The sequence below is a fragment of the Dendrobates tinctorius genome, unplaced genomic scaffold (genome assembly GCF_039654945.1).
Source record: "Dendrobates tinctorius isolate UK_male_01 unplaced genomic scaffold, ASM3965494v1 ptg000111l, whole genome shotgun sequence".
In the NCBI taxonomy this organism is placed as follows: Eukaryota; Metazoa; Chordata; class Amphibia; order Anura; family Dendrobatidae; genus Dendrobates; species Dendrobates tinctorius.
Window position 1 is genome coordinate 20469338 of NW_027361779.1, and position 14213 is coordinate 20483550.

General features: G+C 43.3%; 1 protein-coding gene across 4 annotated transcripts in view; it reads left to right on the forward strand.

The window, feature by feature from the left end:
* EPHA7 (EPH receptor A7) overlaps positions 1–14213 on the forward strand; it is a 283691-nt gene that overhangs the window by 245649 nt on the left and 23829 nt on the right. For 2 of the 4 annotated variants that reach the window (XM_073589546.1, XM_073589547.1), the window contains exons 13-15: positions 6604–6738; positions 6931–7140; positions 13359–13508. In XM_073589546.1, coding sequence (XP_073445647.1) covers positions 6604–6738; positions 6931–7140; positions 13359–13508 — 495 coding nt within the window. The remainder of the gene's footprint in view (positions 1–6603; positions 6739–6930; positions 7141–13358; positions 13509–14213) is intronic. The other 2 variants (XM_073589548.1, XM_073589549.1) reach the window with 1 other exon arrangement.

Below are 14213 nucleotides of genomic sequence, written 5' to 3' on the forward strand. Positions count from 1 at the left end.
GTTATGTAGTACAGTAAGCAGAACCTGTCTTCATGGGAATGATGCAACAAATTTTTCACACCTGGATTTGGGGATCCTCTGCCATTTTTCCTTGCAGATCTTCTCCAGTTCTATCAGGTTGGATGGTGAACGTTGATGGACAGCCATTTTCTGGTCTCTCCAGAGATGCTCAATTGGGTTTAGGTCAGGGCTCTTGTTGGGCCAGTCAAGAATGGTCATAGAGTTGTTCTGAAACCACGCCTTTGTCATTTTAGCTATGTGCTTAGGGTCATTGTCTTGTTGGAAGGTGAACCTTCGGCCAAGTCTAATGTCCAGAGCACTCTGGAAGAGGTTTTCATCCAGGATATCTCTATACTTGGCCGCTTTAATGTTTCCTTCAATTGCAACCAGTCGTCCTGTCCCTGCAGCTGAAAAACACCCCCATAGCATGATGCTGCCACCACCATTTTTCACTGTTAGAATTGTATTGGGCAGGTGATGAATAGTGCCTGGTTTTCTCCACACATACCGCTTAGAATTATCACCAAAAAGTTCTATCTTTGTCTCATCAGACCAGAGAATCTTATTTCTCATAGTCTGGGAGTCTTTCATGTGTTTTTTAGCAAACTCTATGCAGGCTTTCATATGGGCTGGCACTGAGGAGACACTTGTGTCCGGCCACTCTGACATAAAAGCCCAACTGGTGAAGGGCTACGGTGATAGTTGACTTTGTGTAACTTACTGCATCTGTAGAGCTCAGCCACATTGATCTTGGGGTTCTTCTTTACCTCTCTTATCAAGGCTCTTCACCCACGATTGCTCAGTTTGGCTGGACAGCCAGGTGTAAGAAGACTTCTGGTGATCCCAAACTACTGTCATTTAAGGATTATGGAAGCCACTGTGCTCTTAGGACCCTTGAGTACTGCAGAAATTCTTTTGTCACCTTTGCCAGATGTGTGCCTTGCCACAATTGTGTCTCTGAGCTCCTTGGCCAGTTCCTTTGACCTCATGATTCTCATTTGGTCTGACATGCACTGTGAGCTGTGAGGCCTTATATTGACAGGTGTGTGCCTTTACAAATCAAGTCCTATCAGTTTAATTAAACACAGCTGGACTCCAATGAAGGAGTAGAACCATCTCAAGGAGGATAACAAGCAAATGGACAGCATATGACTAAATATAAATGTCTGAGCAAAGGTTCTGAAGACTTATGACCATGTGTTAGGTGCCGGGATTCTCCTGCTTCACAGGATGAATCTCAAGCCTTGTCTGGTGCTGTGGTCTCCCATTTGGGCTCGGCTGCTGAGATGGCTGCTCAGCGCTGAATATGGTTCCAGCGCCTTACCCAGGCTCATACTGCATGTGTAATTACTGCTGGCCCTCCAGCTAAGCCTATGGTGACTAATAGTTTACACTTGCAGCGCTGTGCTCTGGAGTCTAAGTCCAGATTTCACCCTACTGAGCATGTACATGATATGGTGTGTTCCGATTGGGCTCGGACGTCAGGTGCTCTAGTGATGTGGCAACTTCAGATTGGTCCACAGGCAAGCTCCTGTCTGTCTGGACTTGAGCAAGGCATAAAAAGCTCTGAATGGCACATGCCTGTGCACTAGTATCATGTGTGTTTGGTGTGTTGGTGGCTACTATACCACCCTGTGTGCACGTGTGCCGCTAATAGCACTGTGAGTGTTTTTCTAGACAGGCAGTGTATGGTGGGAACTCCCGCTTGAACTTAGCAACTGCATCGGGCGTACTGAGGCACGCATGCTAAAGCACACCGTTTGTCAGAGCAGGTTCAACAACCAGCTTGGCCTTCCTTGGGGGTTAAGTTACAGGGACCCCAATTAGTATTTTGTTTTCTATATGCTTGTGCAGGGTATAGTCCTTTGTGCGTTGCTGTTTAGTACCGCTCTGTGGTGTAACAGAGCTTGGTACTCTGCGCTCTGTGCACACTGAGTGACATTTAGCTCAGTGTGCTTAAAGTGTTTTCTCACAGCCCTGCTCCGCCATTGTGCTAGCTAGCTGCGGGTTTCTCCATCACTGCACGGTGGACCCCGGGTTGCGAACGCACCTTATTATTATTTCCTATTTGGTGCGTTCCGCCAATCCTAACAATGTGATGTTTCAGTTTTTCTTTTTTAATAAATTTGCAAAAATTTCTACATTTCTGTTTTTTTTCAGTCGAGATGGGGTGCAGAGTGTACATTAATGAGAAACAAATGAAACAAAGGTTTCAATGAAACAAGGAGTGTAAAATTTAAAGGGATCTGAATACTTTCCATACCCACTGTATGTACTGTTTTATTTATGTAACATACATAGATAGATACAAGAAAAGCCGGCATTTCAGCAGCCACATAGTGTAAAATCGCTGCAGGAGCCAACAGAATAGAAGAGATGGATTACATACAGTAAATACAAATAGAACAGGTAGATACATAGATGTCTGTGACAAATACAATTAGTACAGTATGTGTACATGTATTTAATTATTAAAAGATTTTTCTGAAAATAATGGCGTGGGCTCCTGCGTAATTTTCATAACTAGCAGAGGGAAAACCGACGACTGGGGACCGTATTTATAGCCTGGGAAGGGGGTAATACCCATGGAGCGTCCCAGGCTATTAATATCAGCTCACAACTGTATACTTGGCCTTTACTGGCTATTAAAATGAGGGATCCTAAAAAAACTTGCGTAGGGTCCCCCTATAATTAATAACCAGCAAAGGCTATGCAAACAGCTGCATGCTGATATAGCCCAGGAAGGGGCCATAGATACAGCCCCCCAGCTAAAAACACCAGCTCTCAGCCGCCCCAGAGAAAGCACATCTCTAAGATGTGCTAATTCCGGCACTTAGCCTCGCTCTTCCCACTTGCCCTGTAGCGGTGGCAAGTGGGGTGAACATTGGGGGGGGTGATGTCACCTTTGTATTGTCAGGTGACATCAAGCCCCGAGGTTATTAAAGGAGAGGCGTCAATAAGAAGCCCCCAATACTAACCCCATAGTCATATTGTAAGAAAACACAGACACCCAGAAAAAAGTCCTTTAATTGAAAGAAAGACACAGATTCCTTCAATAATCTTAATTAAACCATACTTAAGACCTCGCCTATTCCCTCCGATGCCCTCATCATGCTTTTAATCCATTTGTCCCACAACGGGTCTAGCTTTGCTACATCTAGATGGCAGACTGCATGGTTGCATCTTACGACCATGCAGCCTGTCATCCAGTAGCCACTGAGCAACATGTGCTCAGTGTCTGCCTGTGAACTGCTGTTACCTATCTTAGGGCACCGCAAATGTGAGAAAGTTCTGCTCGCGGTGCCCGTCGGACAGGTCCTGCGAGTTAACAGTCAATGAACTCACTTCAGCGCGAGCCCGGCTGGGAACGCAGCCACAGTGACTGGATGTAACCTTGATGATGTCACCGCTGGTCACTGAGGCTGCGCTCGCAGCTTTTCATTCCCCATTGGTTCTCAGCCTGGACGGTCGCATCTTGGCACCATCCAGGTTGAAAACTATTAATCCCACAGACATGTTTAGTCTTATTTCTAATAAAGGACTTTATTCTGGCTGTGTCTTTATTTACCATACAACTAAAGGATTAGCAATATATATGTGTCTTATTTACGCCTCTCCATTACTAATCCATGGGCTTGATGTCTCCTGACAATACCAAGGTGACAACAACACCACAAATATGAACCCCACTTGCCACCACTACAGGGCAAGTGTGAAGAGCCGGGCAAAGCGTCAGATTGGCACATCAAATAGTTGCGGGCTGATATTTTTAGGCTGGGAGGGCCAATATCCATGGCCCCTTACCAGCCTGAGAATACCAGCCCCCAGCTGTCTGCTTTAGCAAGGCTGGTTGTCAAAAATGGGGGGGACCCCACGCCGTTTTTATCTAATTATTTATGTAAATGATTAAAAATATGGTGTGGGGACCACTCTATTTGTGATAACCAACCTTGCTGAATCTGACAGCTGAGGGTTGCAGCCCCCGGCTGTGAGTTTTGCCTGGCTGGTTGTCAAAAATACAGGGGAACCCACGCAGGTTTTTTTCTTTAATTATTTATTTACAGCACAGGAGTGGCTGATGAATACTCCCATCTGCTGCTCCTGCCTTCACTGTTATTAGCGGCAGCTGGTGTCAGATGTTGGGAGCTATAGTCCCATCAGGTGACACCAGAGACCGGAGGTAAACTTTATACCTCCGATCACAGCTGTGTGCTCACGCTGTCTTCTGACATCGTGGGAACCATGGCTCTCTGACCGGCGGTGATAAATTTACTGCCGATCAGAAGTGCTAGGTCAATGTTTCCCACACTGTCACACAGCATGGGAAACACTGGCTTTTGTGCTGTGTATGTTCGGCTATATTCAGTGATTTAATCGACGATTAAACGGCGAATATTACAAATTCGGCCATCGTGAACCGAACATTGAAATATTCGCTTATCTCTATTTCACACCCCCTATTGCACTTCTAGCCTTTTATGACAGATATCACATGATTCACATCAGAACGCTATATAAAATGGAAGAACAAGAGCCTATTCAACCGTACTACTATTTCTATAAGAAAATATGCTGACAGTTATCTTAAGGCTTTAAAATATGATTATTTTTCACTAAGTTAATATCAAAGAATTTTGTAATATCAGCAGTCCTGGTTTTAGATTAATGAAACCCTTGTAGGATAGCAGTGATAATGAGGCTATGACGAGAGTTCATGATAGAGAAAGTGAAATCTCCCTTTTGTGTTGCTATGAGCACAAGTACATGTAAGACTAAATATTGAATATTAAAGGAAGTAATAAAATATGAATTAATGTAACAATACAATATTAATATGTGTGTGTATATGTGTGTATGTGTGTACATCTCCCACAGCAGCATGTATCAAGTTGCTCCTCTCTACTTCTTCTGATATGTACACACATTCCCTGCTGTCAGGTTCCTATCTTTCCTCATAATTAACAGCCAGAGAGGGTAGGAAAGTTCTCTGTATTGACACTATCTGTCCTTACCTTTGTTTAGAACTAGCTTTGACTCCACTAATGTAATGGCAGCCATTTGAGAAAAACCTAATTTGTGACAAAACAAACGAAAAAAAATACTTAAAAGTATTTATCTGTAAGGCTGGTTTCTGATAGTCCGACATGCCAGACAATCACGATCACTAAGATTTGACCAGTCTCTTGATCCAAACCCAACAGCATCAAATATAGCTGTTGAGTTAAGAGTAGAGCGACCAGCGGCCTGTCCGTACATCGCAGTGTGTACTTGGACTGTACAGCTGTTGCTCAAAAGTTTACATACCTCGGCAGAATTTTTGCTTTCTTGGCCTTTTTTCAGAAAATATGACAAAACCAAATCTTTTTCTCCACTCATGGTTAGTGGTTGGGTGAAGCCATTTATCGTCAAATTACTGTGTTTTCTCTTTTTAAATCTTAATGACAACCCAAAACATCCAAATGAATCCTGACATACCCTGGTGATTTTGGCCTGATAACATCCACATAAGTTGACACAAATGAGTTTAAATGGCTACTGAAGGTAATGTCTTCACCTGTGTCCAGTGCCAAATGCCAGGAAAATCATTCGGGATGCAAAGAAAAACCCACAAATAACATCAGCTGAAGTACTGGACTCTCTGAAAACTAGAGGTATGGCTGTTTCAAGATGCATAATAAGGAAGCACTTGAAGAAAAATGGGCTGCATGGTCGAGTCGCTGGGGTAGGTAATCTTTTGAGCACAACTGTAAATGTTGAACCTTTGAAACCAGCGTAAAGGTACTGTCACACTTAGCGATGCACCAGCGATCCCGACTAGCGATATGACGCGGTCAGGATCGCTGGTGCATCGCTAAGTGGTCGCTAGTGAGCTGCCACACAGGCAGATCTCACCAGCGACATAGCAGGGGTCGGGGGTCGCTACTTACCTGTCAGACAAGGCGATCCTGATGTCCTCCCGCCTGTGTCCACGCGTCGCTCGTCGGCGCCACAGGAAGCCCAGCAGGAAGCTGACGACGTGAAACGGCCCAGGACGTTCTCGCGCGATCAGCGATAACCAGCAGGGAGCCGGTCGGAGGTAAGTAACAGACATAGCGATATCGCTAGCATCACTAAAACCAGTGATGTTACAGCGATATTGCTAGCGATATCGCTTAGTGTGACAGGCCCTTAATAATGTATTTTTTTAATTAACTCAATTTGCAGTAATTACTAGTTTTAGTGATTAATAGTAATTACCAGTCATGTACAACAGCATTGTAACAAGCCAATAATACAGCATGTGCATATTCTTACTTGACCACCATTAAGAATTTAGGAAGCATGTGTTGGAGCATTGACATGCTTGTGCTTTTTTTTAAAGAAGCAATAATCCTCCTCTTGATATAAGAACCAATGGCTAAAAGAAGAGCTCATTTTAAATAATCTTTTCTTTAACCATGTTATTTTCCACATTTTAAATGGTACTTTAATCTAAAGGTTTAGGACTTCCTCAGACATTGTAATTTTTTCATCATATCCTTTATGTTCTATGACTTGTGATTTGTTCCAGTAAGTGAATATATCATAAAAGGCAAACTAAGTTGTGATCATCTTCTGCTTTAGAAATGTTTGGAATGGTTTACGTCACCTCCAAAAACTAAACGCTCAGGATCTACTCAGACAATGCCCATAAAAGTCCCTCCTCAGACAATGTCCATAAAAGTCCAAACACTAAATACTCCGGGATCAAATGCACAGGTAAAAGCACCTCCGCTGTTTCTAGCATTCATAATTCCCATAAGTTCACCAATTTTCAGACAATGCATCCATTTCCAATTCAACCTCATGGATAAAAATATATTGGACATGCAATTCTGTCATTATTTCAGCCATTTTTCTTCGGTGCACAATTCACTCTTAATTGAGCATTTTTTTTACTTTTTGTTTTAGAAACACGATGGACAGTTTACCGCAATTCAGCTGGTGGGGATGTTGAGAGGCATTGCAGCAGGAATGAGATATTTGGCGGACATGGGATACGTTCATCGGGATCTTGCTGCTCGCAACATTCTTGTCAACAGTAATCTTGTCTGCAAAGTATCAGATTTTGGCTTATCTCGAGTTATAGAAGATGACGCAGATGCCGTATATACAACTACTGTAAGTAGTATAGCTATAGATACGGTATATTTTATGCCTTCAATTATATTTACTTCAGTTTCTAACTTGACTGTAGCGATCACATCACTGGGCTTATTGAATCAAAAGCCAAGATAGCATATCTTTAAAAAACTTGTGCCTAATCCACAGGGAGTCAAAGTCAGGAATGTCAATTTTACCAATGTAACATTTAGCACTGATCTTATAACTGCAATAATGTATCAGTGTAATAGGGGAGAGACTATTGCCTTTCATCCATTTTGAAAACAAGCAGAATATATATGGTAAATTGAAAGATGGTCATATTCATCACCAGGGTTGACAATATTTATTATCGACACATTGAGAAACCATAACAGGTCATTAGGATTGTCAGTGAGCCATGTCTACAGCCCATGATTCTGATATGAAGACATCAGTTGCATTCACTGTGACCTGTAAAATGATGACAATTACAGTCATAATAATCTGTATAAGTTTCTTCAGCTTCTAGAAAATCACAGACGCCTCCAATTTTTTTTTTATTTTTAAAATAGATCCCTGTTTTTGCAGACAGTCCTGGAATTTCTGGGCGTTTGGCCTCTTCATCTTATTTATTTATCTTGTTAGGTTTTTCTTAATCTTCTATATTTTGTCTTGAATGTTTTCCAGAGTTTAATCTGTCACCACAATTTGAAGTCAAGGCCCAGTAGTAAGCCTACCTCAATCATTTTAAGTCTTTGACTTATGGCTTTGAATAAGTGGTACTGCACTTTCACAAAACATTTGACATGTCATAAAAGACATGTCAGAAGTTTTTGATCGGTCTGTGAATGGTTGCAATACTCTCTCTTTTAGGGTCTTTGAACCCGTCAAGAGCTGCAAAGGAGAGACCTCACTCAATAGAGCACTTCTAACCCCTCATTTTAGAAGGCAGCAGAGCTTTCTGTTGTTTGGATTCTTAGCACCCAGGCCGTCATCGATCTAAACTTCTTACATGTTTCTAATCATGTCAAGAGTTCACTTACTTGTTTACTCCTTAATCACTTCAGTATTTTTGGCTCCAGTGAATTGACACAGCTTATCTTTAGTTCCGATTTTGACAACTGTAATATGTTTTGTTGTGTCATTCTGCATGATTTTTTTGTGGTTTTTCATTCTTAAAGATGGGTACCTTTATTTTGTGCTTAAGGCTATGTGCACACGTACCGGAACTCTCGCGGAAATTAACGCGAGAATTCCGGAATTCCATTCCGCGAGAAAATCGCATTTTAAATTCCCGCGGAAAAACATTTTGCAAGCGTATTTAGCTTTCAAAATACTAGCGTTTTCCAAGCGATCTGTAGCATCGCTTGGAGAACTGATTGACAGGTTGGTCACACTCGTCAAACATAGTGTTTGACAAGTGTGACCTACTTTTTACTATTGAGGCCGCCTATGCAGCATCAGTAGTAAAAGATAAAATGTAAAAAAAAATAAAAAATGGTGTTATTCTTACCTTCCGACATCCCGCGCAGCCGTTCCCAGTAATCCTTTGCGAAAATGCCCGCGATGACGTGCGTTCTCGCGGGATCGCGATGTCTCGCGGTAATTTGCGATGACGTCACGCGAATGACCGCGAGACTTCGCGATCCCGCGAGAACGGACGTCATCGCGGGCATTTTCGCAAAGGATTACTGGGAACGAGAGCGTGGAGAGAAGCGGGAAGGCTGCGCGGGACGCCGGAAGGTAAGAATAACAATATTTTTTATTTTAAATTCTATTTTTTACAGGGATATGGTACCCAAAGCCCGGAGGACAGTCTCCTCTCCTCCGGACCGTGGGTACCATCCGCAAATGTTCTGCTTACTTTCCGCATGGTGTGCACAGCCACATGCGGGAAGTAAGCGGAACAATGCATTCCTATGGGTGCGGGATCGCCGCGATTCCGCAAAATTAATGAGCATGCTGCGGTTTTTACCGCGAAGCGATTCCGCCGCGGTAAAAACCGCAGCATTAGCACAGCATTGCGGAATCCCATAGGAATGCATGGGATGCTTATTTTTCGCGTTTTCGCGGCAAAATCGCGCAGTTAAAACCGCCGCGGAAACGCGAAAAAAACGCCACGTGTGAACTCAGCCTAAAGCCTTTAATAATTGGTGGAGACAGGTTGAACTTGATGGACCTAGGTCTTTTTTCAATCTATGTAAACTATGTAAGGTAACTTCATTTTCTGTAAAAGTTAAAACAAGATAACTATACTTATTTTGATGTGCATCATTCTTTGTGATTTATATATATATATTTTTTACAATCTCAGCATCTCGTTTTCTGCCCAATACAATTAAGTACACACAGGATCTCCTCATCTGAGAAAATAATCTAGTGATCACCCAGATTGCAATTTAGCGCTTGTTTTGTGCTGTGTTTATTGGAAAGGCAAAATTGGTTAATAACCTTCCATTACTTTTGTGTATGTGTACACACTCAAACAATAGTTGGATTATTTTCTATTCAGCTATTTCTATTCCTTCGAGGGGGTCACTGTAAAACAACATTCTAATGAAAATGAACTTGATCCTACAAGGAGAAGGAAGTAGAAACTCTGGTTTTGGAGATATAGTGAGGAGGTTTTAGAGTTGCCTTTGACTCTAGTATGTTACTAAGGGAAAAATGGATCCGAGCAGAGATTTTAGAAGAATCTTTTACCTACAATAAATAAGAATAGAAGGAAAATTATTATGGAGTATGTAATTTCTTAAGAAGGTTTTCTGTTTTCAGCAAATCCCTGTCCGTTAGCTGCAATTTGTTAAAAAATAAAAGCAAACCTGTGCTTACTCACACTCATCATGTCCAGTGCTGAGTCTCCACTGCTGCTCTTGGTGTCTGTTATTGTCTGCAGCAAGGGCACACATATCATTAGTGCAACCTGTGCAGCCAGTGTTCCAAGAGATTAGAAGACTCACTTCCACTTTCCAAGCAGCAAGGAGCTTCTTTCATAGCAGAACTATTAGACTGCAGGGTGCCCATATACTTTTCTTGCACAAGGGCCCTTTACTGTGTGTGTTCGCCACTGCTCTGCAGTGATGACATAACATTGACAAAGCTGTAGCCAATCGGTGAGCTCAATGACTTTTAGTGGCTCCTGTCAACTTGGGCAAAGTTGTGAGCTGAGTTGTTGGCTACAGTGCTGTCGACATTGGTGAAGTAGACAATAACCGACACTCCGACACTGAGAGCAGCAACAGAGACTTTGTGCTGAGTCCGGGAGGGTGAGTAAAGCACAATTTTGTTTTTTAAATAAACCACAGTCAGGGACAAGGGTTTTTTTTTAAATGTAATTCTCCGTCAAAGCTAAATTCAGACACGCGTTGCAATTCACGGACTTGGTGCGTATGCTTTGATATTTTTGAAAATATTAGTCTGACTGTAGTCTTATGCTAATTATTTTATGTCTTAGGTCACAGTCCTAGTTTTCAGGCAGATACATGACATATCTTTTAATGACTTTAGCTTAGATCTCCTAAGGCCAGTTTCACATGTCCCCTGACAAAGCCAACACAAAACGGGCATTGGGGCTGTGCAGTGTGGGTCCAGGTATACCACATAATGGATAAGGAACGTTAGGATATGGGATGGCTTTTTGTACAGGGCACTTTTGTGCTAGGCATGACTATTACTGCTATTTACCACTCTACTGCCTTGCTCTTTTTTCTACATGATAGGATTGCATTAGGCACTTTAGTCCATTAATAATGCTGCTCAATTTGGTTCAAACGCCGTCTTCTACCTGATGTCTCTCCTGAATATGTCTTATTAAATTTATACCTTTTTGTAACTTTTGGACTTATATTCCATGTTTTCCTTATGTCTTAATGTTAGTCAGATTCACATGTCCGTTTTTTTCCGTTGTACCGGAAAAAGTGGTACCAGAGATGTCAGTGTCCATGTGTGTCACACTTGCAGCACACGTGTGGCATCCGTATGCCGCATCAGTACCACTTGGACGGGCGCCAGGGATGAAGCGCTACAGTAAGCATTGTTCCCGGCGCCGGGTGCTGAAGACAGCTCTCATCGTTCTCCCGTGCTCTACTGGAGATCTACGTGAGCAGGGCAGGCGGCGATCTGGGCGAGCAGGGGAGAACGATGAGAATTGTGTTCAAGTGATCACAATAACAGCAGGCGGCAGCTGATGGGACTATTACTCCCATCAGCCTACACTTGCTGCCGCTAATAACAGTGTCAGCAGGAGCTGATGAATACTGTCATCAGCCGGCTTCTGCACTGTAAATGGAGACAGCTCTTCATTACTAAGCCGTGGGCTTGATGCCGCCTGATAATACAAGGGTGACATCAACCCCACAAATATTAATCCCACTTACCACCACTAAAGGGCAAGTGGGAAGAGACGGGCAAAGTGCCAAAATTCTCGTATCTCATAGATGCTCCTTTTCTGGGCAGCTGTGGACTGCTATTTTTAGGCTGTGGGGCCTATATCAATGGCCCCTTACCAGCCTGGGAATACCAGCCCCCAGCTGTTTGCTTTAGCAAGGCTGGTTGTCAAAAATGGGGGGACTCCACTCCATTTTTTTAATTATTTATTTAAATAATTAAAAATACGGCATGAGGGTCCCTCTATTCTTGATAACCAACCTTGCTGAAGCTGACAGCTGAGGGTTGCAGCCCCCAGCTGTGACTTTTGCCTGACTGGTTATCAAAAATACAGGGGAACCCACACAGGGTTTTTTTTTATTAATTATTAACAGCGCAGGAGTGGCTGATGAATACTCCCTTCCGCCGCTCCTGCTCTCACTGTTATTGGCGGCAGCAGGTGTTGGGTGATGGGAGCTGTAGTCCCTTCTGGTGACACCAGTGACCGGAGGTAAACATACCTCTGATCACAGCTGAGCGCTCACGCTGTCTTCTGATATCATGGGAACCATGGCTCTCTCACCGGCGGGGATGATTTTATCGCCGATCAGAAGCGCTACGCCGGTGTTTCCCACACTGTCACACAGCAATGGAAACACCGGCTTTTGTGCTGTGTATGTTCGTCTATATTTGGTGATTTGATGAAAAAATGGGGGGACCCCATGCCGTTTTTTTAAATTATTTATTTAAATAATTAAAATAACAGCGTGGGGACCCCTCTGTTCTTGATAACCAGCCTTGTTGAAGCTGACAGCTGAGGGTTGCAGCCCCCATCTGTGAGTTTTGCCTGGCTGATTATAGAAAATACAGGGAAACCCACGCTGAGTTTTTCATTTATTTATTAATTGTGCAGGCGGCGGCTGATGACTCCTCCCATCAACCGCTCCTTCTGTCTCTGTTATCACTTGAATATAGCGCTCATAATTCTCCCCTTGCTTGTGCTGATCGTCGGCAGAGCAGGGGAGAATGATGAGAGCCGTCTTCAGCACCAGGTGCCGGGGAACAGTGCTTACCGTAGAGCTTCTTCTCTGGCGTCGGTGCATGTCACACGGATGACATCCATGTGTGTCATCCGAGTGCACTTGTGCGGGACGTTTTGTGGCTCATGCTGGCAGTAAAAAAAACAGACATCTTAGCATGTTTTGCCCAAAGACACACAGTCCATGGAACACACACTTGAATGGGTCTACGTGTGTACGTGTCTCCAGTACGTGTGAAAACTGTCACCACACGTACCGGAGACACAGACGTGTGAAAGAGCCCTAATGCCTCTTTCACACGTCCGTTTATTTCCAGTACTAGAAAAAAACGGTACCAGAGACATCCGTGTCCGTGTTTGTACTACTTGTGGCACACATGTGACACCCATGTGCCGTATCCATACCACACGAACACCTGTCTGGGAAGCGCTACAGTAAGCGCTGCTCCTCGGCGGCCGGTGTAAGGTGACAGTTTTAACACATACCGGAGACACAGACGTGAGAAAGAGGCCTAAGTGCGAGTGCTACAATGTATATGTAGAGAGTGGCTATAAAGATGTGTAAGTATATTAAAGGCTGCTTTGACAAACCTCAAAAGCCTTATACCATTTTTTTTTAAAATGTTTACATTTAAATTGCAGGTTTGGATTATCGAAAAACATACGTTTATCATAGTGATTTATCATAGAAATTTCCAGCTGAACAGAAAACCCAACTTTTTGTTGTATTTGTTTGTTTTTTTTTTTTTTTTTTTAAACTTAACTCTGCTGTAAATTTTATGTTTAGTGTAGAAACCAACTTACATTTCTCTTGACTGCAAACTTTAATAATTGTTTTTTGTTTTGAAAGGGAGGAAAGATCCCAGTTCGATGGACAGCTCCAGAGGCAATCCAGTACCGCAAATTTACATCAGCCAGTGATGTATGGAGTTATGGAATTGTAATGTGGGAAGTAATGTCGTACGGTGAAAGGCCGTACTGGGATATGTCCAACCAGGATGTAAGCATTTAAAAAATGATAAGTTGTAAAAATGGTCAGTCACCAATCTACACAATAAAAACTGGATACATTATTAAATAGATGTCTTAAAGGGAATCTGTCACCTACCCTTTGGCGGGCGATGAAAACAAGGTCGGTCCAGCCTGATGGGCGGTGTTCCCGATGTGTGCCGCCTCCCCATCCTTGCCCGCCGTCCGCAGGTTATTGCTGAATTGGAGTAGGTGTACGCCATTTTTTGCACGTGTGCTAAGCATTCATAGCTAGCGCACACGCAGTATGCTTTGCCCAACTGCGGGCAAAGCCGAAAAGCCGGACTACGCATGCGCCGGTTAACTAAGCCCCGGAAGTATTTTGCTGTGTTTCGGGGCTTAGTTAACTGGCGCATGCGCAGTCAGGCTTTTCGGCTTTGCCCACAGTTGGGCAAAGCATACTGCGCGTGTGCTAGCTATGAATGCTTAGCGCACGTGCAAAAAATGGCGTACACCTACTACAATTCAGCAATAACCTGCGGACGGCGGGCAAGGATGGGGAGGCGGCACACATCGTGAACACCGGCCATCGGACCGGACCGATCTCGTTTTCATCGCCCGCCAAAGGGTAGGTGACAGATTCCCTTCAAATTTGATGAGACTGGTTTACTTACCATGTCAGAATGGCTCTATAAGCTTCCTTTTTTTAATTTTCCTTCCTCACAAAAGCTTTTGA